General features: G+C 39.6%; 1 protein-coding gene across 3 annotated transcripts in view; it reads left to right on the forward strand.

Moving 5' to 3' along the window:
* WDR49 (WD repeat domain 49) overlaps positions 1–24,210 on the forward strand; it is a 160,191-nt gene that overhangs the window by 121,930 nt on the left and 14,051 nt on the right. For 2 of the 3 annotated variants that reach the window (XM_020878618.2, XM_070466465.1), the window contains 2 exons: positions 11,932–12,041; positions 14,480–14,626. The exons of the other annotated variant lie outside the window; for it this stretch is intronic. In XM_020878618.2, the coding sequence (XP_020734277.2) occupies positions 11,932–12,041; positions 14,480–14,626 (257 nt within the window). The remainder of the gene's footprint in view (positions 1–11,931; positions 12,042–14,479; positions 14,627–24,210) is intronic. 3 annotated transcript variants of the gene reach the window in all.

Below are 24,210 nucleotides of genomic sequence, written 5' to 3' on the forward strand. Positions count from 1 at the left end.
TTTAAATTGCTTTTTTGTTGTTGTTTGTTTTCTATATTCTTGCTAACTCATGGTCTCATAATTTCATCTTTTGTATTAAACAATTTTTTTAGAAAACAATTTTATTCATTGTATTTTCTTTGATACAGTTGGCATTACTATTACCATGTGCCTATATTACTTTTTTAAGCTCGATGGAAAAATTGCATAGAAAGTAGAGAGTTCATACATACTCTGCCCTCAGCCCATACAGTGTCAAATGTTAGTGTGGTACATTTGTTACAATCCATGAACCAATACTGACACTTTATTATTAACTAAAGTCCATAGTTTACATTTAGAGGGTCAAGTTGAGCATTTTCTGATGATGCTACCCGGAGACCTCTGCCTTGCACTTTTCTAAATTAATGCATTCTTTGATCAAACTCTTGGGGCTCAACCCCACCAGTTGGGGGTTTTCTGTTCCAGTCTCCTCACACTGGCAACCTTACCTCTTGCATAACTTCCCTTGGGTTAGCTTCTGCTTGGCCAAAAGGAAACGCACACTTCCTTGCCGCCCCAGCTGCTCAACAGTCTCCCTTCTCCTCCTGCTCTCTGGGGCAGTTTCAGTCACAGTAGCCTTTTTCAGATATTAATTCACTGGTCCATTGTGTCCCTCTAAGGATTATCCTGGGCAGCATGTGTTTAGCTTTTTGTGTGGCTTATGTGAATGGAAGCTAAAACGGAGGGGAAAAGTCCCTCCTCTTCCATGAGGATGGGACTCAGTCCTTACCTGTGACTGACTCTCTCCAGTGCAAATCTCTCTTAGAATTTCTGCATCCTTAGTCTTTATTTTTGTCCTAGAGTGGTGGTTGATCAGAGCATCACAAGATCAGTTTTGAAGCCACCTTCTTGACAAAGGGGACCAGCACAAGGAACCGATCTAGCACCTCACTTTGAAATGTAGGAATACTGTCTACCTCTTAATTCATTAATTATTTTGCTTTCAGACTTTGTGGACCTCTGTTGATAAGGAGGTAGGAGAAAAAAAAATCCCCTTTTAAACATCCTGTTACTCTAAATTACCCTTTGGTATTTGTTCTTCCATTGCCTTGAATTATGGCTTGCTAAAATGTCAAGTGGCATTTTGTTTTCAGGCAGAAGAATCTTTCAATTTAGAAATATAGCATGACTGATCCTGTACAAGAATAGAATGCTGAGAATGGAAAATTTGGTGTATGGTAAAATGTGCCCCCCCCAGCCACCCAACTTAATCAGGAAATAAAGTTACCCCAGGGTAACATCGATTGATCATTATTTCTCTTTCTGTGACACTTCCAGAAGAGTGAATCCAAGTGTCCACAGATTCTTATTTATTTCAGCCAAATACTAATTTCCTATTCCTTATGACAATCTCAGTTATTTAATTTAAATCAGCCTTTCCTTAGAGTTCAAAATTGGCCTTTTGAGCTCTTTACTTCTTTCCAGACTTCTGTCTCATCTTATGCCCTTTCCTATTGTCCTATGACATTTGTCTTCTGAAAATCAGTGCTGATGTGTAGATTCTTAAATTCACAGATTTTTCTTAAAGTTAGAACTTTGCATCTCCTAGATTAGATAAGACTACAGCTGAGTGATCTTCTTACCTTTTTTATATATTACTGTGGGCCTTGGGATAAGTTTCTGGCAGTAAAAATGGAAGTTATCCCTGTTTACTGCATCTTTTCAAGTGACAATATATCCAAAAATATCTGTGATCTTTAAAATTTCTGCCTTTAATTCAAATGGGTAGTTGGCATAATTTAAAAAAATTTGTAGTAATGAGATAGTACAAAATACTGTCATTTTGAAATTTTTGAACTAATTGGAAGAAAAAAATTAAAAACATACCCTTAGAATTGACTTGGCAGTCAATTCTTGGCAGCTCTGACTTCTCCCAGAAACATGTTCATGAATCCTATGGAGAAAACCTACAAGTACAATACAACTCTCAGAAGTAAAGTATCTTCCGTGGTCTTCATCTAGTATTGAAGAGATTATAGATTACCTTTTACCTAAGAAAATATTATTCTGAAGAATGTGCCCTATTCCTAATCAGATCAGGAAATTCAAGGAGAAATCATGCCAGTTCTCATCTATATGCAAAAGTATGAAAGAAAAGTAAATACGTGAAAGAATTTAGAGAGACTAAAAGGGGAAAAGCACATTTGGTGTATGTATGCAGGTGGGGAGATTTTTAAATGAAGAGGGAGGAAAATAAGAAAGATAGAGATACAAAAAGAAAAAGCAAATAGGAAATAGAAGAAGCAGGAATAATGAAGGAAAAAATTAAATCATGTAAAGCCATGTTCTCACCTTAACTCCTAAGACTCTTTCCAGGATAGAATCTTTGCATTTATTATGTTCTGTCTTATACATAAACATGAGGTTTCCATAGATTTAAGATATTTTATGATATTATGTGTGAGAAGGTAAGGTAGGTGGTAAAATGTCGTCTTCAATTTAAACGTGAGGAGATGAAGATGAATATGGAGTTTAACAGAGAATAGGAAGTTCTAATGCTTAGTTAACAATTGACCCAGAGAAATAGATTTTTCCCTTCTATAGTTTCTACAAAAGTCATATTACTATCAGAAAATGGGAAAAAAAGAAAATGACTAAAAAGATAAAATGGAGAAACAAAACCACAGTGTACACGCATTTTTCTTAATCTATGGCAATATTTGGTTTCTGGACTCACACAGAAGTATTCTAATCTAGATAAATTACAGATAAAATGAATAGGCAATATAACCTTAGAATATGTCTTTATTATGAAAATAATACATGTCCATTAGGGGAAAAATTGGAAGTACAAATAAGCAAGACGAAAAAGATGAAAAGAAATCATTAACAGCAAAACCACCACTAACACTTAGGCATTTCACTCTTCAGGTCTTGTTCTGAGCATGCTAATGCAACTAAACAAATATGCATTTTATAAAGGTGAGGATGTAAAATACATAGTTTGTAACCTGTTTTACAAACTAAAAAACATAGAGGTAGTACATTTCCATGTTATTTAATATGAGTGTCCCCAGATACCAATATTCGTGCCACCTCCTTAGGAATTATCATGTACCTTTCTAAACTGTTTACAAGTTTTAACTGTGAACATTTCTTTTTTTTTTTTAATGATTACCTTCTCTTTTATATTTTTTATTTATTTTTTTTCCCATTTACTTTTATTAGTTGGAGGCTAATTATTTTACAATATTGTAGTGGTTTTTGCCATACATTGACATGAATCAGCCATCAATTTACATGTATTCCCCATTCCGATCCCCCCTCCCACCTCCCTCTCCACCCGATTCCTCTGGGTCTTCCCAGTGCACCAGGCCCAGGCACTTGTCTCATGCATCCAACCTGGGCTGGTGATCTGTTTCACCCTTGAAAATATACATGTTTCGATGCTGTTCTCTCAAAACATCCCACCCTCACCTTCTCCCACAGAGTCCAGAAGTCTGTTCTCTACATCTGTGTCTCTTTTTCTGTTTTGCACATAGGGTTGTCATTACCATCTTTCTAAATTCCATATATATGCGTTAGTATACTGAATTGGTTTTTATTTTTCTGGATTACTTCACTCTGTATAATGGGCTCCAGTTTCATCCATCTCATTAGAACTGATTCAAATGAATTCTTTTTAATGGCTGAGTAATAGTCCATGGTGTATATGTACCACAGCTCCCTTATCCATTTGTCTGCTGATGGGCATCTGGGTTGCTTCCATGTTCTGGCTATTATAAACAGTGCTGCGATGAACATTGGGGTGCACGTGTCTCTTTCAGATCTGGTTTCCTTGGTGTGTATGCCCAGGAGTGGGATTGCTGGGTCATATGGCAGTTCTATTTCCACACTGTTCTCCATAGCGGCTGTACTAGTTTGCATTCCCACCAACAGTGTAAGAGGGTTCCCTTTTCTCCACATCCTCTCCAGCATTTATTGCTTGTAGACTTTTGGATAGCAGCCATCCTGACTGGCATGTAATGATACCTCATTGTGGTTTTGATTTGCATTTCTCTGATAATGAGTGATGTTGAGCATCTTTTCATGTGTTTTTTTGCCATCTGTATGTCTTCCTTGGAGAAATGTCTGTTGAGTTCTTTGGCCCATTTTTTGATTGGGTCATTTATTTTTCTGGAGTTGAGCTGGAGGAGTTGCTTGTATATTTTTGAGATTAATCCTTTGTCTGTTGCTTCGTTTGCTATTATTTTCTCCCAATCTGAGGGCTGTCTTTTCACCTTGCTTATAGTTTCCTTTGTTGTGCAAAAGCTTTTAAGTTTCATTAGGTCCCATTTGTTTATTTTTGCTTTCATTTCCAATATTCTGGGGGGTGGGTATAGAGGATCCTGCTGTGATTTATGTCAGAGAGTGTTTTGCCTAGGAACATTTCTTTAAATACCTTCATGCATACGTGCTAGAATACCTGACTGCATTCATCATTAAAATAAATTATTTGAAATGGAGATGTTGAGTAAAACTTTTAAAGGTCTCTGAGTCTTGCTAAATTGCTGTCCCAACGACGTGTGGGCTCTACCACCAGCAGGAAAGGGAAATGACTGTGTCTGAGCCAACACTGCATGTTGTCATTGTCTAAAAAGTGTTGCTCTGATAGATTGTCAGTGTTTTAAGTTGGACTTTTGAATTATTTGTGAGAATAAACATTTTTCATATCTTTATTAACCTTTAATAATTCAGTAACTAACTTGAAAGAAGTATCTGATGTCTGGTAGACTAATTCCCAATGCAGCCATAAGAGAACGATATACCAGCCGTATCTTGAATAAATCCTATAGGCTACACTCACCATTGTACAGGTAGCCTTCTCTGTTATTGAACCACTCTTCATTATAAAATGACTCTAATGGTTAAGTCAGACCTATCCATCTGAACACACTCTAATCCATCTTTGTTCTTATGCTAGGGCAACAAAGAGCACTCTGTCTTTGGAGTGCTCGGGAGCAGTCCATCTTCTATGATTTGACACATTTTTCTTTGGCTACCATTAAAAAATATTTATGGTGAAAGGATTATTTATTAGAAGCCAGGGTAAGATAATTAGTTGAGATATGAAACATAAATTTCCATTAATTTCTCAGTTCAGTTCAGTCACTCAGTCGTATTCAACTCTGTGACCCCATGAACCGCAGCATGCCAGGCCTCCCTGTCTATCACCAACTCCCAGAGTCCATCCAAACTCATGTCCACTGAGTCGGTGATGCCATCCAACCTTCTCATCCTCTGTCCTTGTCCCCTTCTTCTTCTGCCCTCAATCTTCCCCAGCATGAGGGTCCTTTCAAATAAGTCAGCTCTTCACATCAGGTGGCCAAAGTATTGGAGTTTCAGCTTCAACATCAGTACTTCCAATGAACACTCAGGACTCATCTGCTTTAGGATGGACTGGTTGGATCTCCTTGCAGTCCAAGGGACTCTCAAGAGTCTTCTCCAACACCACAGTTCAAAAGCATCAGTTCTTCTGTGCTCAGCTATCTGTATAGTCCAACTATCACATTCACACATGACCACTGGAAAAACCATAGCCTTGAGTAGACGGACCTTTGTGGGCAAAGTAATGTCTCTGCTTTTTAATATGCTATCTAGGTTGGTCATAACTTTCCTTCCAAGGAGCAAGCGTTTTTTAATTTCATGGCTGCAATCACCATCTGCAGTGATTTTGGAGCCAAGAAATATAAAGTCAGCCACTGTTTCCACTGTTTTCCCATCTATTTGCCATGAAGTGATGGGACTGGTTGCCATGATCTTAGTTTTCTGAATGTTGAGCTTCAAGCCAACTTTTTCACTCTCCTCTTTCACTTTCATCAAGAGGCTTTTTAGTTCTTCTTCACTTTCTGCCATAAGGATGGTGTCATCTGCATATCTGAGATTATTGATATTTCTCCCAGCAATCTTGATTCTAGCTTGTGCTTCTTCCAGTCCAGCATGTCTCATGATGTACTCTGCATATAAGTTAAATAAGCAGGGTGACAATATACAGTCTTGATGTACTCCTTTTCCTATTTGGAATCAGTCTGTTGTTCCATTTCCGGTTCTAACTGTTGCTTCCTGACCTGCATACAGGTTTCTCAAGAGGCAGGTCAGGTGGTCTGGTATTCCCATCTCTTGAAGAATTTTCCACAGTTTATTGTGATCCACACAGTCGAAGGCTTTGGCATAGTCAATAAAGCAGAAATAGATGTTTTTCTGGAACTTTCTTGCTTTTTTGATGATCCAGCAGATGTTGGCAATTTGATCTCTGGTTCCTCTGCCTTTTCTAAAACCAGCTTGAACATCTGGAAGTTCATGGTTCACGTATCACTGAAGCCTGGCTTGGAGCATTTTAAGCATTACTTTACTAGCATGTGAGATGAGTGCAACTGTGTGGTAGTTTGAGCATTCTTTGGCATTGCCTTTCTTTGGGATTGGAATGGAAACTGATGTTTCCAGTCCTGTGACTACTGAGTCTTCCAAATTTGCTGGCATATTGAGTCCAAATTTGCTGGCATATTGAGTGCAGCATTTTCACAGCATCATCTTTCAGGATTTGAAATATCTCAAATGGAATTCCATCACCTCTACTAGCTTTGTTCATAGTGATGCTTCCTAAGGCCCACTTCAGTTCACATTCCAGGATGTCTGGCTCTAGGTGAGTGATCACACCATCATGATTATCTGGGTCATGAAGATCTTTTTTGTACAGTTCTTCTGTGTATTCTTGCCACCTCTTCTTAATAACTTCTGCTTCTCTTAGGTCCATACCATTTCTGTCCTTTATTGAGCTCATCTTTGCATGAAATGTTCCCTTGGTATCTCTAATGTTCTTGAAGAGATCTCTAGTCTTTCCCATTTTGTTGTTTTCCTCTATTTCTTTGCACTGATTGCTGAGGAAGGCTTTCTTATCTCTCCTTGCTATTCTTGGAACTCTGCATTCAAATGGGTATATCTCTTCTTTTCTTCTTTGCTTTTTGCTTCACTTCTTTTCACAGCTACTTGTAAGGCCTCCTCAGGCAGCCATTTTTCTTTTTTGCATTTCTTTTTCTTGGGGATGGTCTCAACCCCTGTCTCCTGTACAATGTCACGAATCTCCGTCCATAGTTCTCAGGCACTCTATCAGATCTAGTCCCTTAAATCTATTTCTCACTTCCACTGTATAATCATATAATCATAAGGGATTTGATTCAGGTTGTACCTGAATGGTCTAGTGGTTTTCCCTACTTTCTTCAATTTAAGTATGAATTTGGCAATAAGGAGTTCATGATCTGAGCCACAGTCAGCTCTCCGTCTTGTTTTTGCTGACTGTATAGAGCTCCTCCATCTTTGGCTGCAAAGAATATAATCAATCTGATTTCAGTGTTGACAATCTGGTGATGTCCATGTGTAGAGTCTTCTCTTGTGTTGTTGGAATAGGGTGTTTACTATGACCAGTGCGTTCTCTTGGCAAAACTCTGTTAGCCTTTGCCCTGCTAAATTCTGTACTCCAAGGCCAAATCTGCCTGTTACTCCAGGTATTTCTTGACTTCCTACTTTTGCATTCCAGTCCCCTATAATGAAAAGGACGTCTTTTTGGGGTGTTAGTTGTAAAAGGTCTTCTAGGTCTTATGGAACCATTCAACTTCAGCTTCTTCAGCGTTACTGGTTGGGGCATAAACTCAGTAAGTTTTTATGAAAGAGAAGGCACACTTACTGATTCTTAAATATATGAGATTATTATGTTCTAGAGTCCATATTATTATTAGAAGGGAACTGATATTTAGTATTATTTATATGCTGTTGATTTTCTAATTATCTGCCAGTACAGCTTATGTGAAAAAATAGGAATAATTATAAATATAAATAACTTAAATATAAGATAAAAAAAGAATATTAGACTGACTGCATTCACATGTTCTTAGTCGTGTCCAACTCTGTGTGACATTATCGACCGTAGCCCACCAAGTTTCTCTGTCCATGAGATTCTCCATGCAAGAATACCAGAGTGGGTTGCCATGCCCTTCTCAAGGGAATGTTCCCAATCCAGGGATCAAATTCGCATCTCCTGAATTGGAAAACAGGTTCTTTACTGCTGAGCCATTGGAGAAGACCCAGAACTGGCTCTTGGTAATATTGGAACACCTAATTTGAGTGGTAAATATTTTATTAGTCTGTCCTAAAGTGATAGTAGTCAGTACTTATTGAGCTGTTACCATATTTCAAGCATTGTTCTAAGGTTTTTATGGTTTAACTCATTTAATTTTTGTTATAATCCTTGGTCATGTATGGGTGTCAGAGTTGGAGCCTAAAGAAAGCTGGGCACTGAAGAATTGATACTTTTAAACTGTGGTGTTGGAGAAGACTCTTGAGAGTCCCTTGGACTGCAAGGAGATCCAACCAGTCAATCCTAAAGGAAATCAACTGTGAATATTCATTGGAAGAACTGATGTTGAAGCTGAAGCTCCAATACTTTGGCCACCTGATGTGAAGAGCTGACTCATTGGAAAAGACCCTGATGCTGGGAAATATTGAAGGCAGGAGGAGAAGGGGACGATAGAGGATGAGATGGTTGGATGGCATCACCGACTTGATGGACATGAGTTTGAGCAAGCTCTGGGAGTCGGTGATGGGGAGGGAAGCCTGGTGGGCTGCTGTCCGTGGGGTTGCAAAGAGTCGGACATGACTGAGCAACTAACACAACAGAAGTGAACTGATAATCCTTGGTGGTATTCACAATTGTAATCTCCATTTCATGACGAGGAAAGCAAGACAGAAAAAAGTTAAGTGACTTACACAACCTGTAAGAGGTGAGCCAGGGACCCCAAAGTAGGCTCCAGAGTTAATACGCTTTGCTGCCGCTCTATTCTGCCTGTGCAACAATCAACATGTGACAGTATTTAAATGTTGTTGGTCTCTGGGCCAAGTGATCAAATGTTTAGTTGAGCATCTGCTATGGGTAAGCAACTACTCTTTGCGCCTTCACTTCCTTTAATGCCCAACAGGGCACATGGGAACTTGACACTCATCTTTCCTCCCTTGTACATCCAGCACTGAGAGATGGGAAATATGGTCTTTCCTTCTCATGGAATTGATGGCGAGGAAGCCAGAGTCCATAGTAGGCCCCCATCTTGCATCACCCCATTTGACATTTTTGCAGAAGTTTTAAGCTCTGTCTATGCTCTTTATTAGCTTCCCAAGTAGAGAACACTCAGGCTAGTGGTAAAGAACCATCCTCCTGCTCCCAGCCAATGCAGGAGATCCAACAGATGTGGGTTCAATTCCTGGTTCAGGAAGATCTCCTGGAGAAGGAAATGGCAACCCACTCCAGTATTCTTGCATGGAGAATGCCATGGACAGAGAAGCCTGGCAGGTTACAGTCCATAAGGTTGTGAAGAGTTGAACACGACTGAAGCTACTTAGCACATGCACACATTCTCTTTATTTGGCTTCCCAGGTGGCGCAGTGGTAAAGAATTTGCCTACCAATGCAGATGAGGTGAATTCAAACCCTGGGTCACGAAGATCCCCTAAAGGAAGAAATGGAAATCCACTCCAATATTCTTGCCTGGAGAATTCTATGGACAGAGGAGCCTATAGCCCTGACAGGCTACAACCCATAGGGTTGCAAAGAGTCAGACATGACTGAGCATGCACGCACGCTTGCTGTTTATTACATCCTTTAGCTCCTTTGTATCTGTCCACTAGGAATACTGGAGACTTGGGAGTATTCACCTCTTTTCAGTTCCCTGTACATTTTCATAGTCACCATTTTCCCAGAAGTCAAATGTCTTTGAAAACAAAGCAATAGGTTGCCCTTTGTGGTTTGGGGAAAAGTTTGTATCTATTCTCAGTCTTTGGATGGGAAAGATTTCCTTTAAAAAAGTTATAATTCCAAATAATTTATGTAGATACTCCCCCCCAGTCAAGGAGGTAGAGCTTAACTTTCCTCTTTGTCTGCCTTCAGAGAGTATTGTGTAGCCATTTAGGGAAAAAGTAATTTTGCTGAGACCTGGCAAGCAACCTTGGCCAGGTGATAAAGTTTACATCAAACAGTCATAAATCAGGTCAATAGCATGTTTGATTGATAAGTTGTGGGCTTCCCTTGTGGCTCAGCTGGTAAAGAATTCACCTGCAATGTGGGAGACCTGGGTTGGGAAGATCCCCTGGAGAAGGGAAAGGCTACTCACTCCAGTATTCTGGCCTGGAGAATTCCATGGACTGTGTAGTCCATGGGGTCAAAAAGAGTCTGACATGACTGAGCGACTTTCACTTTCACTTTGATAAGTTGTAATGAACATAACACTTCATCTCTCTTATCTTCCTTCCAACAACTCATAATCCCCATCTAAGCATACAAGAAGCATCAGACAAACCCAAATTGAAGGAGACTCTACCAAAAAACTGACTGGTATTCCTTAAACCTGTCAAGGTCATCTAAAACAAGAAAAATCTGAGAAATTGTCTTATACCAGAGGAAACTAAGTAGTCAGAAAACTAAATGTAATGTGGGATCCTGGGACAGGAAAAGGAAAGTTGGAAAAACTGGGAAGATCCTAATAAAATACTACCAATAATGTGCCAGTATTGATTTTGAAATTGTGACAAATGGTAATATAAGATGTTAACAATAGGGAAAATTGAGTGAAGGGGTTCCAGAACTCTCTACTATCTTTGTAAATTTTTTGTAAATCTAAAACTACTCTACAATGGAAATTTTACTTTTAAGCTCATTTAAGTTTGAGAGATACAGTCAACTAGGACAGAGGAAAAGGAAGGAGGGAAATTAACATTTATTGAATACTATTATTTATTAGACACATCACTCAGCATTCCTCCTTCTTACCTCCTTTAACACCAGAGTAAGAATCACATGCAGAGCAGGAAATTGAGGCTAAGAGTATAAGAAACATTTCAAGGTTCTATGAACAAGTGAAAATGAAAGTGTTAATCACTCAGTCATGTCCAACTCTGTGACCCTGGGGACTGTAGACTGCCAGGCTTCTCTGTCCATGGGATTCTCCGGATCAGAATACTGGAGCGGGTTGCCATTCCTTTCTCCAGGGAATCTTCCCAATCCAGGGATTGAATGCGTGTCTCCTGTATTGCAGGCAGATTCTTTACCATGTGAGCCAGCAGGGAAGCTCCAAAGTTCTATAGCTGCTCAGTATGTAACAAAATTGGGAATAAAGGTTAGAAGGGGGAGTAGTAATCACAAAGGGTTAAAGGATGCAAGGAAAGGAGGCAGAAGGAAGACGGCAGTTCCTGTGACTCTCAACAATTTTGTGAAAATAGGGATGTTTTCTGACCAGACACTTTCCAAGAAAATAATAATTTTTGGCAACATGGCTTGTAGCTGTTAAGGCTGAGGTCTATGACGTAAATGTTAAATATATTTGAAATCATTTCCTATTTACTGACTGGAATTATATACAACCATGTAATGGTTTCACTTCCTGTGTTTTCTTGATAAAAACTTTTTCTGTGGATTAAGCTAATCTAAAATTTTCATGTGGATTCATAAGACAAGCCTCAAAAATACTGAGGTATTTTTTTCTTTTTGCATTTTGGATACCACAAGTGAAGATGCAGGCATAACAATGGATAAAAGAACTTTTTGATAAATAACACTAATCAGCCCATATAATTTACACATAGGGCAAGGATAGCATGCATTTCTGTGACATTTTCTTCTACATAGTTTTTTCCTCTGACCTTCCAGATTTATGAGGATGAGACCTTTGCTTAACTGACTTCTCCTTCTCTGTGACTCTTCCTCTTTTATACCATCATCTGGCTAGATTTTTTATTCAAAGATGTAACTTGATCAGTGCAAACAAATGTCACTACTTAAGTCCACAGGATAGAGATTTTGTTGTTGTTGTTAAAGGTATATATTTACAGCCAGAAAGTGTCTGTTAATCCTTTGAGATTGATTTTTATTTCATCATAAATTATTTTCTTCCAGTGTCAGACCTTCAGAAGTCATAAACTTGGGTGTGAAATATATGGAAAGAAATGTTTATAAGAAAAAAACACATGACCTTTACAATGGTGGAATTATACAAAAATCATTCAGTAAGTTATCACTGTTGATATATTTTTATTATGGTATTATTTTATAGATTGTTATGAAGAAAACAAATAACTATGCTATGTGCCAGGAATGTTGGTGGTGGTGGCTTAGTCGCTAACTTGTGTCTGACTCTTGCAACCCCCAATGGACTATTGCTCGCCAGACTTCTCTGTCCATGGGATTTCCCAGGCAAGAATACTGGAGTAGGTTGCCATTTCCTTTTCCAGGGGATCTTCTTGACTCGGATTGAACCAGGAATGTTGGTATTCCTTAATAAACCTGAAAAAGGTCTTGTGATCTCCACTGAAGAAGGGAAGACAAGGAGGCTCAGAGATATTAAGTGACTTGTCCAAGCCTTCACAATCAACAAGTGGCAGAAGTGTAAAGTCTAAGCCAGAAAACATGTGGAAAGTGCCCAGAGTAATTTCCAAAACAGAGTTGGCACTGAAATGTTAATTTTATACCCTAAGTGTTTAAAAGATAAAAATAAAATTACAACTTTTTTTTTTTTTTGCTCTCAGAAAGCCCCAAACCACACAGAACGGTGTATTTTTTTTAGTTTTGGCAGACTCGATAAAGAATTATTAAAAAAAATTAATTAAAACAAAAAAATTGTTATCATACTGAAGTGTATTATTTAGAAGAGTAGTGAGAATCATTCTGGAAGCTCCATCATATAACAAGAATATTTCACTCACTACAAATCTTTTGTCAACTTATGCCCAAGGGGGTGCTGCACTTTCATAGAGCAAAAATGCTCATTTCTGTTGAAATTTTTGCTGTCAAAAGGTACATTGTTATTTGTTAATATTCAATGCATATTTATAAACTAATCTGCTCAATAGGGGTTTTGCCAAGATTACATGAAATAATTATATGTGAAGCACTTAGTGCTTGCATATTATAAAAAAACTCAATACAATTTTATTACTAATATTATTAATTATTATTAGTAGTATACCTTGGAGCACAAGTTTTGGAATGAAATGTATTTGAGTAGATGTCCAAGGTCTGCCATTTACCAACGATACTTTACAGGTTGTGAATATTTCTCCTTTGGTTTGACATACACTGGTTTCCAAAGTATGTTCCCTGGTCTACCAGAATTAGCATCACTGGAAAGTTAGAAAAGTAAATTCTGGGGCCCTATGCCCACCCGCTGGAGAAGGAAATGACAACGCACTCCAATATTCTTGCCTGGAAAATCCTATGGACAGAGGAGCCTGGCGGGCTCAGTCCTTCGGATTGCAAACAGTCGGACATAACTGAGCAACTAAGCATCCCCACCCAACTAAATCAGAAACAGGAGTGGTGCAAGTGGTTTATGCTTGAACAAGACCTGCAGATGACTCTGATATCTGGTATAGTTTGAGAACCACTGACATAGCACACAGCTTGTCTCTGAGTAGATGCTGGTTATGAGACAACACAATAACAAAAGCACAGTTTTTACTTTAGAGCTAACAATCAAGAACACACAGAATCACATCTTTTTAATTAGTTACTTTTTGGCTGAGCCTTGTGGCATGTGGTGTCTTAGATCCCCAACCTGGGATCCAACCCATGCCCCCTGCAGTGAAAGCGTGAAGTCTTAACCATTGGCCTGCCAGGGAAGTCCCTAGAGTCATGACTTGAATTAAGTTTTTGTTGACTTCTATTCCATTTGCTAGGGATTTCCCCAATGGCTTAGCAAGTAAAGAATCCACCTGCAATGCAGGAGTCACAGGAGGTTTGGGTTCGAGCCCTGGTTGGGGAGATTCCCTGGAGAAGGAAATGACACCCAGCCCAGTACCCATGGACAGAGGAGCCTGGTGAGCTATGGTCCATGGGGTCTCAAAAAGTCAGACCTGAATTTTTGACTGAGCACACAAGCATTCCATTATCCATTCATCCCATGAAACAAAAAGAAAACTTTCCACTCTGTCCAAGACTGTGCTTGTAAAGGCACAGTTACAAGTCTTCATTCTCATTATCTCATCATGTGCATCATAGATATAGTAATACAGCCCCGGTTTACATTATAGCAAAATGAAATTGTACCTGCATATTCAAAATTTTAGCTATATTGTTAAATTAAATGCTGAAAAATAGGCTTCACCTCACAAAGCCTGCAATTTTCTTGCAGAAAAAAAGAGAAACTGGAGCTTTCCCAAAATTGCAGAATACTCATTTTCCAGGGAAGATCACAAAAGAATACAAAATGAAAAATAAATGAATGGGGAGTCTTGAGTTTCTTTTCGTCCCTTTGAATAAAAGGACCACGGCTTTATCTTGAACAGCTGTGTTTACAGGGTTTGCTGATCACTGCAGCTGTACCAGCTGAGTAACGGGAAGGTTAAATTTTAAAAAAAGAAGTTAACTTGGAAATGTGCTAGCTCTTTCTGAGGATTAATGATATTGTACTTTTTTTCATCCTCCCTTAAAACCTGCTGTTGTGAAGGCAGTTTTAGGTCATTAAGCATTGGAACGTTGAAAGAGCTACCTGAAGTGAATAAACCAGCTTTTCTTCTAGACCCTCAGAAATACTTTAGGGAAGGCCCAGAGGAGCAGTGTCCCCAAATTCCAGAGTTTCCATCACTTTCTGAAAGTAAGTCCTCAACCACTGTACCACTTCCATCCTTTCTCCCCAGGAAACTCAACCAATTAAGAAAACAAAATGGAGAAACATGAAGGTAACACATGTTCGCCTTGTAGGTGGCAGTGAAATGAAGTGTGGTTTGACTGTTAAGATTTATAGCTTACTTGCTGGTCAGTGCTCACAGAAAGGACAGCTAATGGGCTGAAATACATAAAAGGGATATTTTTATTTTGCCACTTTTCTGAAGTCAGAAAGCCATGAATAATGTGTTCTGCTATGAATAATAACCTTTTCCCCCCAATAATCTAAATTTTCAAATCTGATACCAGAGAAAAAGACATCCTAAGGCTGCTTCTGAACAGAATCTCTGACAATCTGGGCTTTTTCTTTTCATGTGAAAGTCTGTAAATGGCGGCTACTTAAAGTGTATCATCTTAGAACCTTCCAGCGGCAGTGCTAGGCTAATAGGATGAGAGGAAGAGAAAGCTTGTCTTAGAACATAGAAGTGAATGGTCTCTGAACATTTGGAAACAAGATGTGCAAAAGAATGCTCCATTTTTTTCAGATTGTTATAGGCTTCCAAGTTTCTAAGAACTTAAAGAGTAATTCTGTACAAACATCCTACCCGCAAAGAGGGACACAACGGGGGTGCAGGCGATACAACCTGCTACTCAGCGAGGCACTCGGAAAGCATATGGACACCGCAGGGAACTCATTTAAAATAATTAATGAGAAGAGACATTTTCAGCTTGTAGTAGTCAAAAGATCAGAACTGCACTCGAACCATCTGAGATCTCTGGTTTCTAAACTTTTCAAATCCTCTGAGATGGGGGTTCAACATCATCCTTGAGAAATAATAACTCTTGTAGGAGGGAGATGTTTATGCTTAAACTTGAGGAAGTTTAAGCCTCTTGTCTCTGCTTGCTTCTCTATGACAGCTGGTCAACATTTGTCTTTTTTTTTTTAATTCCACTTGTAAGCAAGGTACAGCTGCCTTTCCTCACCACTGTATTTCCACTCTAATTATTAATCAGCTTCCTTTGCTTTTTCTCAGTTTCTCTTTTCTAAATCTAGTGTTGATTTGCTCTAAGGAGGATCATCTATGATACCTGTTCATTTCCTTTTAAAAACATGAATCCATAAACAGTAGGGCTTTAAATAACCTTTAGTTCATCCGACAGGGCTTTCAGTCTATCAGCCAATTGCTTTTCCCCCAGGATGATTCATTTGCAAGAATAAACATGGGAGGACTTATCATGTCCTGCTGAGTCACAGACGGAAGAGAATTTGGGGAACAGCGAGTCAGAAAAGATCCAGGGAGCCAGAACAAAGTGGAAAGGCAGTCCAGACATAGAACATGTACCCAGGAGGAAACCACGATGGAGCAGGGTCAGAACTGAGGCAAGAGAAGTAGGAGAGGAGAATGCAGAAGCCTGAGAGCCAGGAAGCAGGAGAAAGAAATGATGCAGTAAATGACTCTCCTCAGAGCTGGGGGCTCCTGTGTTTTTGAGGAGCCTTGCACATTCTGCAGCAGGACAGTTCTCCTTTGTCTTCAGACAACTGTTCCTCATGGGCAGGGAGGATGTGTAAGGGAAGGTAGGGGTGAATGACCGGTTGGAAATACTAAAAATGCAAAGAAACCTCTAATACATTTTCAGAGTTCAAAGAGAATTTTTTCTCCCAGATGTCTTAATATAAAACGTTCCTGTAATTTCCACACCATTTAAAAAAGATGCTTTCTTTCTTTTGCTTTTCTATTTTATTCTTCAGCTTTTCTTCCTTTGCTCCCTTCTAAGTATTTCTACTCATCTGCTTTCTCTGCAAGGAAAACAGTTCCTTTTTGAAAAAGTTTCATCGACTTGAGAGAGAGACAGATATAAACTATTGAGGGTGACAGAATGCATGACGCAAGACACCACAAATGGAATCTGTGGAAGTACTGGGCAAGAAGGCAGACTAAGTTTGTTCTGTGCTGTGCTTATTCACTCACTCATGTCTGACCCTTGGTGAGCCCATGGCCTGTAGCCCGACAGGCTCTTCTGTCCATGGGATGGAACCCAGGATCGAACCCAGGTCTCCTGCACTGCAGGCGGACTCTTTACTGTCTGAGCCACCTGCCTGGGGCATGATGCTTCCCAGGTGGCGTTAGTGGTAAAGAACCCACCTGCTAATACAAGATATGTAAGAGAAGCAGGTTCAATCCCCGGGTCAGGAAGAAACCCTGAAGGAGGAAATGGCCAACCCTCTCCAATATTCTTGCCTGGAGAATCCCATGGATAGAGGAGCCTGGCAGGCTACAGTCCACGGGATCCCAAAGAGTTGGATACGACTGAGGTGAATTAGCACACATGGGGCGTAAGAATGAATTAGTTCAAATTTCCTCTGAGTAGTAGTGTTAGTCGCTCAGTCATGTCCAACTCTTTGAGATCCCAATGGACTATAGCCTGCCAGGCTCCTCTGTCCATGGGATGCTCCTGACAAGAATACTGGAGTGGATGGATTGCCATTCCTTTTTCCACAGAATCTTCCTGACCCAGAGATCGAACCCGGGTCTCCTGCATTGCAGGCAGATTCTTTACCATTTGAGCTACAGGGAAGACCCTGTGGACTTAAAATGGGTAGGAGTTCAAAGGGTGAGGAAGGAGAAGAGGACGTCTAGACCAAAGAAACATAAGGAAAAAGGTAAGGAAATGAGGGGTGAAGCAGGGCAGAAGTCCAAATGATTCCAAGCTGGCTGCAGTGGGTGACTTCAGACAGTGTCATGGTGACTGAGTTTGACACAGATGAATAGAGTTGAGTTTGGAAGGTGTTGAGTTTGAGGTACTGGTATGCTAGTCAGAAATAAAGGTCTGGAGAATGCCCCAGGATTGCAACATGCTCTGCATAATAATGGTCTTCAACTAGCTGATACAGAAATCATGTCTGCTCATGTGTGTGTTTAGCCTCCCCAGTGAATATTGAATGCCTTCTCTGCTGGATGGTGAAGGCACAGAGCTGACATGTAGAGGGACAGTCTTCAAAGTTCTTGAAGGTTAGTTGGGGAAATAGATAAGGAAACAAATCATTATGTTGCAGAAAGGGGGACCTCTTCCAGGACTCGAGAGGGGACCCTTGTCTAACACTCGGAAATTAATTGTCTGAGGAGACATGTGTGCTGACAAAGCAAGAGACTTTATTGGGAAGGTGTTCCCAGGTGGAGAGCAGGAGGGTAAGGGAACCCAGGAAGACGGCCCTGCCATGGTGATGTCAGGTCTTAGGCCACGTAATACCGTGGTCTTCTGGTAATGGACTCATTTCCGGGTTGCCTCTGGCCAATCATTCTGACTCAGGGTCCCCCCTGGTGGCATGTATATCACTCAGCCAAGATGGACTCCAGTGGGAAGGATTCTGGGAGGGTGGAAGAACATATGGACTGGCGTCTCCTTTAGACCTTCCCTATTGATGGTGACTTGTTGGTTCCATGTTCCTTACCAGGACATATGGTTATTATGGTGCTTGGCCAAGGTGGGTGGTTTTAGTTAGTGTTTCCCCCTTGCAATTATGTTTTACAGCAGAGGCTATAATGGCGGTAAGCCCTGGGTACTGTGGGACCATATGGAGATTCATAGATGATTCTCCAGAGAAACCAGATCATGCCTGAGCTCGATAGTAAACGTTAAATCGATATTATTCAGATTAAAAAAAAAGTATATGTTTATTGTAAAGGAGCAGTGTATGCAAGGGTAAGGTCATATGAACAAGATGGATGGTGTGTGCTTAGGGATGTGTCCCATTTAAATGGCTGGGTTCTAGAAGGAACATGAGAATTAAGGCTAGAGAGGCAAATGGAAGCCAAAGCATACAGTGCTTGGCTTGCCATGTTAGGACTTCGGTATTTATTTTACCAGAAATGAGGAGCCATTGAAATGTTTCAGTCAACTGTTCTGAATTATCCTATTTTATCTCTTCTACTAATTCTTCAGTTTTTATATCTGTTTGTGTTATTCTTTTAATGATTATTATAAAGGTTACAATACTCTTTCTTGTGTCCTTTAGTTCTTGTTGGGGTACTAGGCTTCCAATGACATTACTTTCCTTCGTTCAGAAGAACTTCCTGCAGTATTTCTTATAATGTCTGATGGATCTGATGGCAAATCATTTTCCTGGCTTTTTGTTTCTGAAAGATGTGTTTATTCCATTTTGACTTTGAAAGGATATTTTCATTGGATTTAAAACTCTAGATAGCAGTATTTTTCAACTTTTTGAAGATGCTATACCATTGCTTCCTTGCTCCCATAGTTTCTGTTTAAAATTGCACTCTTCATAATATTGTTACTTCTTTGAGTGTAATATTTTTTTCTGACTGTTTTAAAGGTTTTTCTCTTTATCCTTGGTTTTTAGCAGCTTTATCATGCTGGGCATAAGTATGCTTTTCTATGTATCTATACTGCTTGGGGTTGATAGGAATTTTTGAATGCATCTTTCTTCAATGTTGGGTAATTCTCAGCTATTATCTTTATTTCTTTTCAATTACCACTTTCCAGTCCTGCTGGGATTGCAATTACATATATTTTGGACTTTAATTATATCACAAATGTTTCCTGTGTTCTCATATTTCCATTTTATTTTCCTCTCTGGGCTTCATTTTAGATATGTTATATTGATTTATGTTTGCATTCACTAATCCTGTCTCTTTTGCAAGTCTTTTAAACCTATGATATCAGTTTCCAATGTTAGATTATATATAAATATATGTGTGTGTGTGTGCATATATACATATATTCAGTTCTAAAATGCCATTTGAATCTTTTATATATATATTCTACTTCTCAGTTGAAAATACTTAAGTATTTTAAATTACTTAAATTGAGTTTTAAATTACTTTATGTCATCCATTTTGTCCAAATATTCTCTCTGTTTTCTTTGACATAGTCATAATTTAAAGTCCTGGCCTGCTGACATCAATATCTGGATGATCCTTGGATCTGCTTCTAATATCTATTTTTCCTTTTTGGTTATTGGTCACATTTTATTTCTTTCTTGAAAGTGCTATAATTTTGTACATTTTTTTTGGTACAGTTTTTTTTAATTGTATGACAGAAATTGTGTAAAAGATCTATAGATAATGAAATTGATGTTATTTTCTTTCCTTAGTTGGACAAAGAGCAAGAAGTGTGATTCATGTTAATTCAGTTAGGAACTGAGTTCAGTCAGTGTCGGGTCATGGCTGCAGTTAGACTTTGTTTACTTTCAATTTCAAATGTTTGTTTGAGGCCTCTCACTTTAGTGTAGTTATTGTCTTCTAAGTGCTATAAGACTGCAGGAAATGTTAATCTGCCTTCCCCGTCCAGTCCAATTCACGGTCTCCCACACCATCCCAGCCCTCAGATTAAGTCCTGTGGGGAACCCTGGGTACGGTTACAAAGTTCCTTTGGATTTCAGTCCATCACCTCAACCCACATAGTCATCCAAAGCTCTTCTGATTTTCCTTTCCCTTTAGAAAAGTCTCTTTGTCTGTGGCAAACCTGTTTCTTAGCAGTGCCTAGACAGGATTAATCCCCAGAGGGAAGAAAAGATTTGGCAATCTCAGCTTGCTTGAGAAGGTTCTACTATCTCATGTATTTTAATTTGATAATCTTTGTTTCCACAACCCTCTTATGGTTTTAAGAATATCATTTCTGTAATTTACCTTTTTTTCTTCTATCTAGTCCAATGAGAAGGACGACCTTCCGCTACTTATATCCTACCCAGAAACAAAATTCCTTTTGAAATCTTTAAACAGGAAAATGCCATGTCCAGATTTGCATTTTAGAAAGCTCTCTGGAAACTATGTGGTGGATGCATGATAATGGGGCTAAACTGAAGGCAGTGGATGTATTACAGTTGTGGGAACTTGTATGACATCAACTACCTGCTTGTCCATGTTCACTTTGCCATTTACTAGTTGTTTATATCTGAATAAATTACATAACCTACAAATTCTCAGTTTTCTCATCTGTTGAGTGGGACCAATGGTGCCTGGAGGTGTGTGGATTAATTTTAGCAGTGACTAGCCCATAATAAGCATAAATAGTAACTATTATTATTTTTGAAGATAAGGAGACCCTGAAAGGGAGAAACTAATTTGAGAAGTGTTGCAGAGATAAATGAAAGGATTATATGCCCTGGTAAGATGTTAAGATATGTATGACTGTCAGATTTCTAGCCTGGATAACTGTGTCAGTAAAAGAGGCAGTTATTGAGAGAGGACTTTATAGGAGGAAGAGATGGTGTAGCGTTAGTTTCAGACTATGTTGAGACAGAGGTACCTGTGGGTCATCAACCAAGGAAAGCTAGCACATTTCCAAGAAACTGACAGGGAGGAAAGACAGAGACCAACAACTGAAAAGCCACTGTAAGTCAGGAGAACTACAGTCAAGGCATGTTTAAGAATTAGTTTTATTTTTTAGTTCATTTTTTTCTTCTGATTTTAGATAGAATATATGCACCTTATAAAACACTGGCTAGTAAGAAGTAAAGAGAAGTCTAAAGAACACAGGAGGCCTAAAGATCAGCCACTACTTCCAGGCCTGAGTTAGATGGGAGAAGATGCCCACTAGGGCTGAGACCCAGACCTTGCAGGAGTGGGTTCATCCCTGTCTCACTGGATGGCAAGGTGGCAGAGCGGCTGCAGGTGGAGTTGGCAGAAATCTGTTCTCGGATTCTCTCCCATCCGCAGGGGGTGCAGAGCTCACTGCAGAGGCATCAAGGGGGTGCAGGGGAAGCTGTCACAGGGAGGAATCACACTGGTGGCCTTCCCCTTGCCTCCTGGGGTATTATGGAAAGTCATTCACTGGGTGGTGGTACACAGGTGGCACTCGGCCGCAGTCACCTGAGAGGGTGATGAGGGAAGCTGCTGGTTCTGGAGAAGCCTATACTTGCATAAGAAGAGTCTGGAGCTGGAGAAGACACGAAAGAAGCTGGGTCCTGGGGAAGCCATGCTGCAGGTGTCTAGCGCTGGAGGAGCAGTCCTGTAGAAGCACCCACTTAGAGAGAAATCCAGTGTCCCTCTAGTGCCCTCTAGTGGCAGAGCTCAGCATCATCCCAGCTGTTAAAGGAGAGCATTTACAGGACGCTGGCCTATTATCACGTGGTGCTTAGTGGGAAAGAACCTGCCTGCGAATGCAGGAGACCTAAAGGATGTGGGTTCTATCCCTGGGTCTGGAAGATCCCCTGGAGGAGGGCATGGCAACCCATTCCAGTATTCTTACCTGGAGAATCCCATGGACAGAGGAACCTGGAGGGCTATAGTTCAAGGGTGGCTGAAGCTTCTTAGCATGCAGGCACGGCCCATTATCACACAGCAAGCACTGAAGAGTGCGATGGGAACCGAGGAGCAAAACATTGGTAGTTGGCATAGTATCCTGTTCCCTGGCTATTCATGCTTTTTATTTCACTCCTGTCCTTCGCATTATTTTCTAACCTTTGAAATCACAGTCGTTATTCCTCCTAAGTTATAAGGTGTTAATGGTTATGGTTGTCTTTTGGAAAAAACCTGGAAGACTCAAAGCAATAAAGATATAGTTAGGGCCAAATTTCTAGCGTAAGCATGGCTTCAAATCAAGACTACCATTTGCTATCTGTATGACCTTGATCAGGTCAATTAAACTCTCTATGCCTTAGTTTCTTCAACTAAAAATGGGCATCATATTTGTTACCCTCCCCATAATGTTGTTGTGAACATTAGGTGAAATAACCCATGTGAAGCCCTTAGCACAGAGCCTGTCACCTAATCAAATTTTAATACATTTTCTTTATTGATGATATTACTATTCCACTAAATAGCTCTATGACATAGCTATTATTATTGCCCCTATTTACTATATATAGGGTCTCTGTCATAGGCTCAATGGCATAGAAGAAGAGTTTAAATAATTTATCTAGTTTTGCATAACCAGTAAAAGATGGATTATAGTTGAGAAGAATTCATGTTATTTAGGCAGGTGTCCATGTTATTAACATTTCTAGATGCAGCCTCTCTTGTTCAAATAGTGTTGCAATCACAATCCCTAGGCAACCTATTCTTATGATGAATTATAAATCCAGCTATTTCACTTAATATTGCCTGATTTATAATTTTCATTTAAAATTGTTCATTTCCTTTTTCATAGGAGGCTACTGAATTTAAAAATTGCTATTATAAATGGCACTTTAAAAAATCTCTTAAAAAATCTCAATTAAAAAATCTTAAAAAAACTCAATCACCAATATAGTCCCTCCTCCACATTATCATTACAGAGTCTACCTTAAGTCTTTGGACTGCATTTTACATACATTCTTGAAATCTCCATAATTACAGTGTTTGGAAGGTTATTTGGGGATTGTACAATGAGAGGCATTTTGCCAGACTTACTTTCAACACTCTAAACTATTATTTTGGAACTTGGGACAGTTTTCAAACACTTCATAACCCCCAGGTGACTTTTTAATCTTACCTACTGGGTTTTCAATGTTCTTCTGTATTTTCTTTCTTTCCCTTTCAAGTTGAAACATCTTTCACAATCTCTCTTTAGCTTCCAAGTTGTTCCCCATGGGTTCTCAAGCAGCTTGAAACCCCCTTTTGATATGCTTTATTCAAAAAACTGGAAGCTACTTAGAAGTGGCTCTGGGTCAGATTTTGTCAATAAATTCCCCAGAAGTCATTCGAATGGTACCTATAACATCTTTAAAACTTCCAGGATAAAGGAAATGCTGCATTAGTGATACCTCAGGCGAGTTGTTCTGTTGTTGTTGTTGTTCTGTCAAAGACAAAATGCACAGGATGATGTAAGGGATAACTGTATTCAAGCTATTTCAAGAGGAAGAATATGCATTAAAGAGGGATATCTCAAAAAAGGAAGGGGGCTTGAGCTGTTATACAGACAGGTCAATGAATCCATGAGTCTTATCAGACTTGTGAGGAGGGTGGAGTAGGCCTTATCTCAGAAGGAGAGAGAAAAGAGTGGTCCTTGGCTGTCGTCTGTTTCCAGAACGTGAGAGAGTGTGGCATTTCTTAACTGCCTCCATGTTCTGATTTTACAGGATTCAGGTAAGGTTCAATGCTGTTAGCCCCCTCAATTTTGTTCAAGATGAATGAATACCGCTCATTGTTGGACAGCCCAGGGGTGATCAGGAATTTTCTGGGTGGGGCCAAACAGTGTCTGAGAAGTGTCTCTTGGGGATTCTTGCCGACATTGCTCTGGCAGAACCAGTTGAACCCAATGTTAGGAGCGGGTGGCAAAGGTCAGTTGTTTCTAAGCCCGGGACGTCCTGCTAGCAAAGGAGAGCTGCAGGGCAGCCTAGAGACTTGGCCTGTCAGATTTAGTTCTCAGTTTTAGACAGGTGTAAGAAGAACTGAATAAGTTTGGAGGATTGTAGTCAGATACTGAAGAAAACCAGAAGAACTGAAAAATTGGTAGGGGTTGATAAGTTGTACAAGATAATAGCCTCTGACTCAGTTTGCAGGTAGGTACCAAAACTAGTATTTTCAAGCAGTGGGAGCAGGTCAGTTAAAACTCTTAGAGTTTGCATATCCATGGCAACCTACAGTTTACAAAGAGGGGCAAAATAGTTCAAAAATAGTGAACTCAGCTAGA

Source organism: Odocoileus virginianus, chromosome 4 (genome assembly GCF_023699985.2).
Source record: "Odocoileus virginianus isolate 20LAN1187 ecotype Illinois chromosome 4, Ovbor_1.2, whole genome shotgun sequence".
Lineage (NCBI taxonomy): Eukaryota > Metazoa > Chordata > Mammalia > Artiodactyla > Cervidae > Odocoileus > Odocoileus virginianus.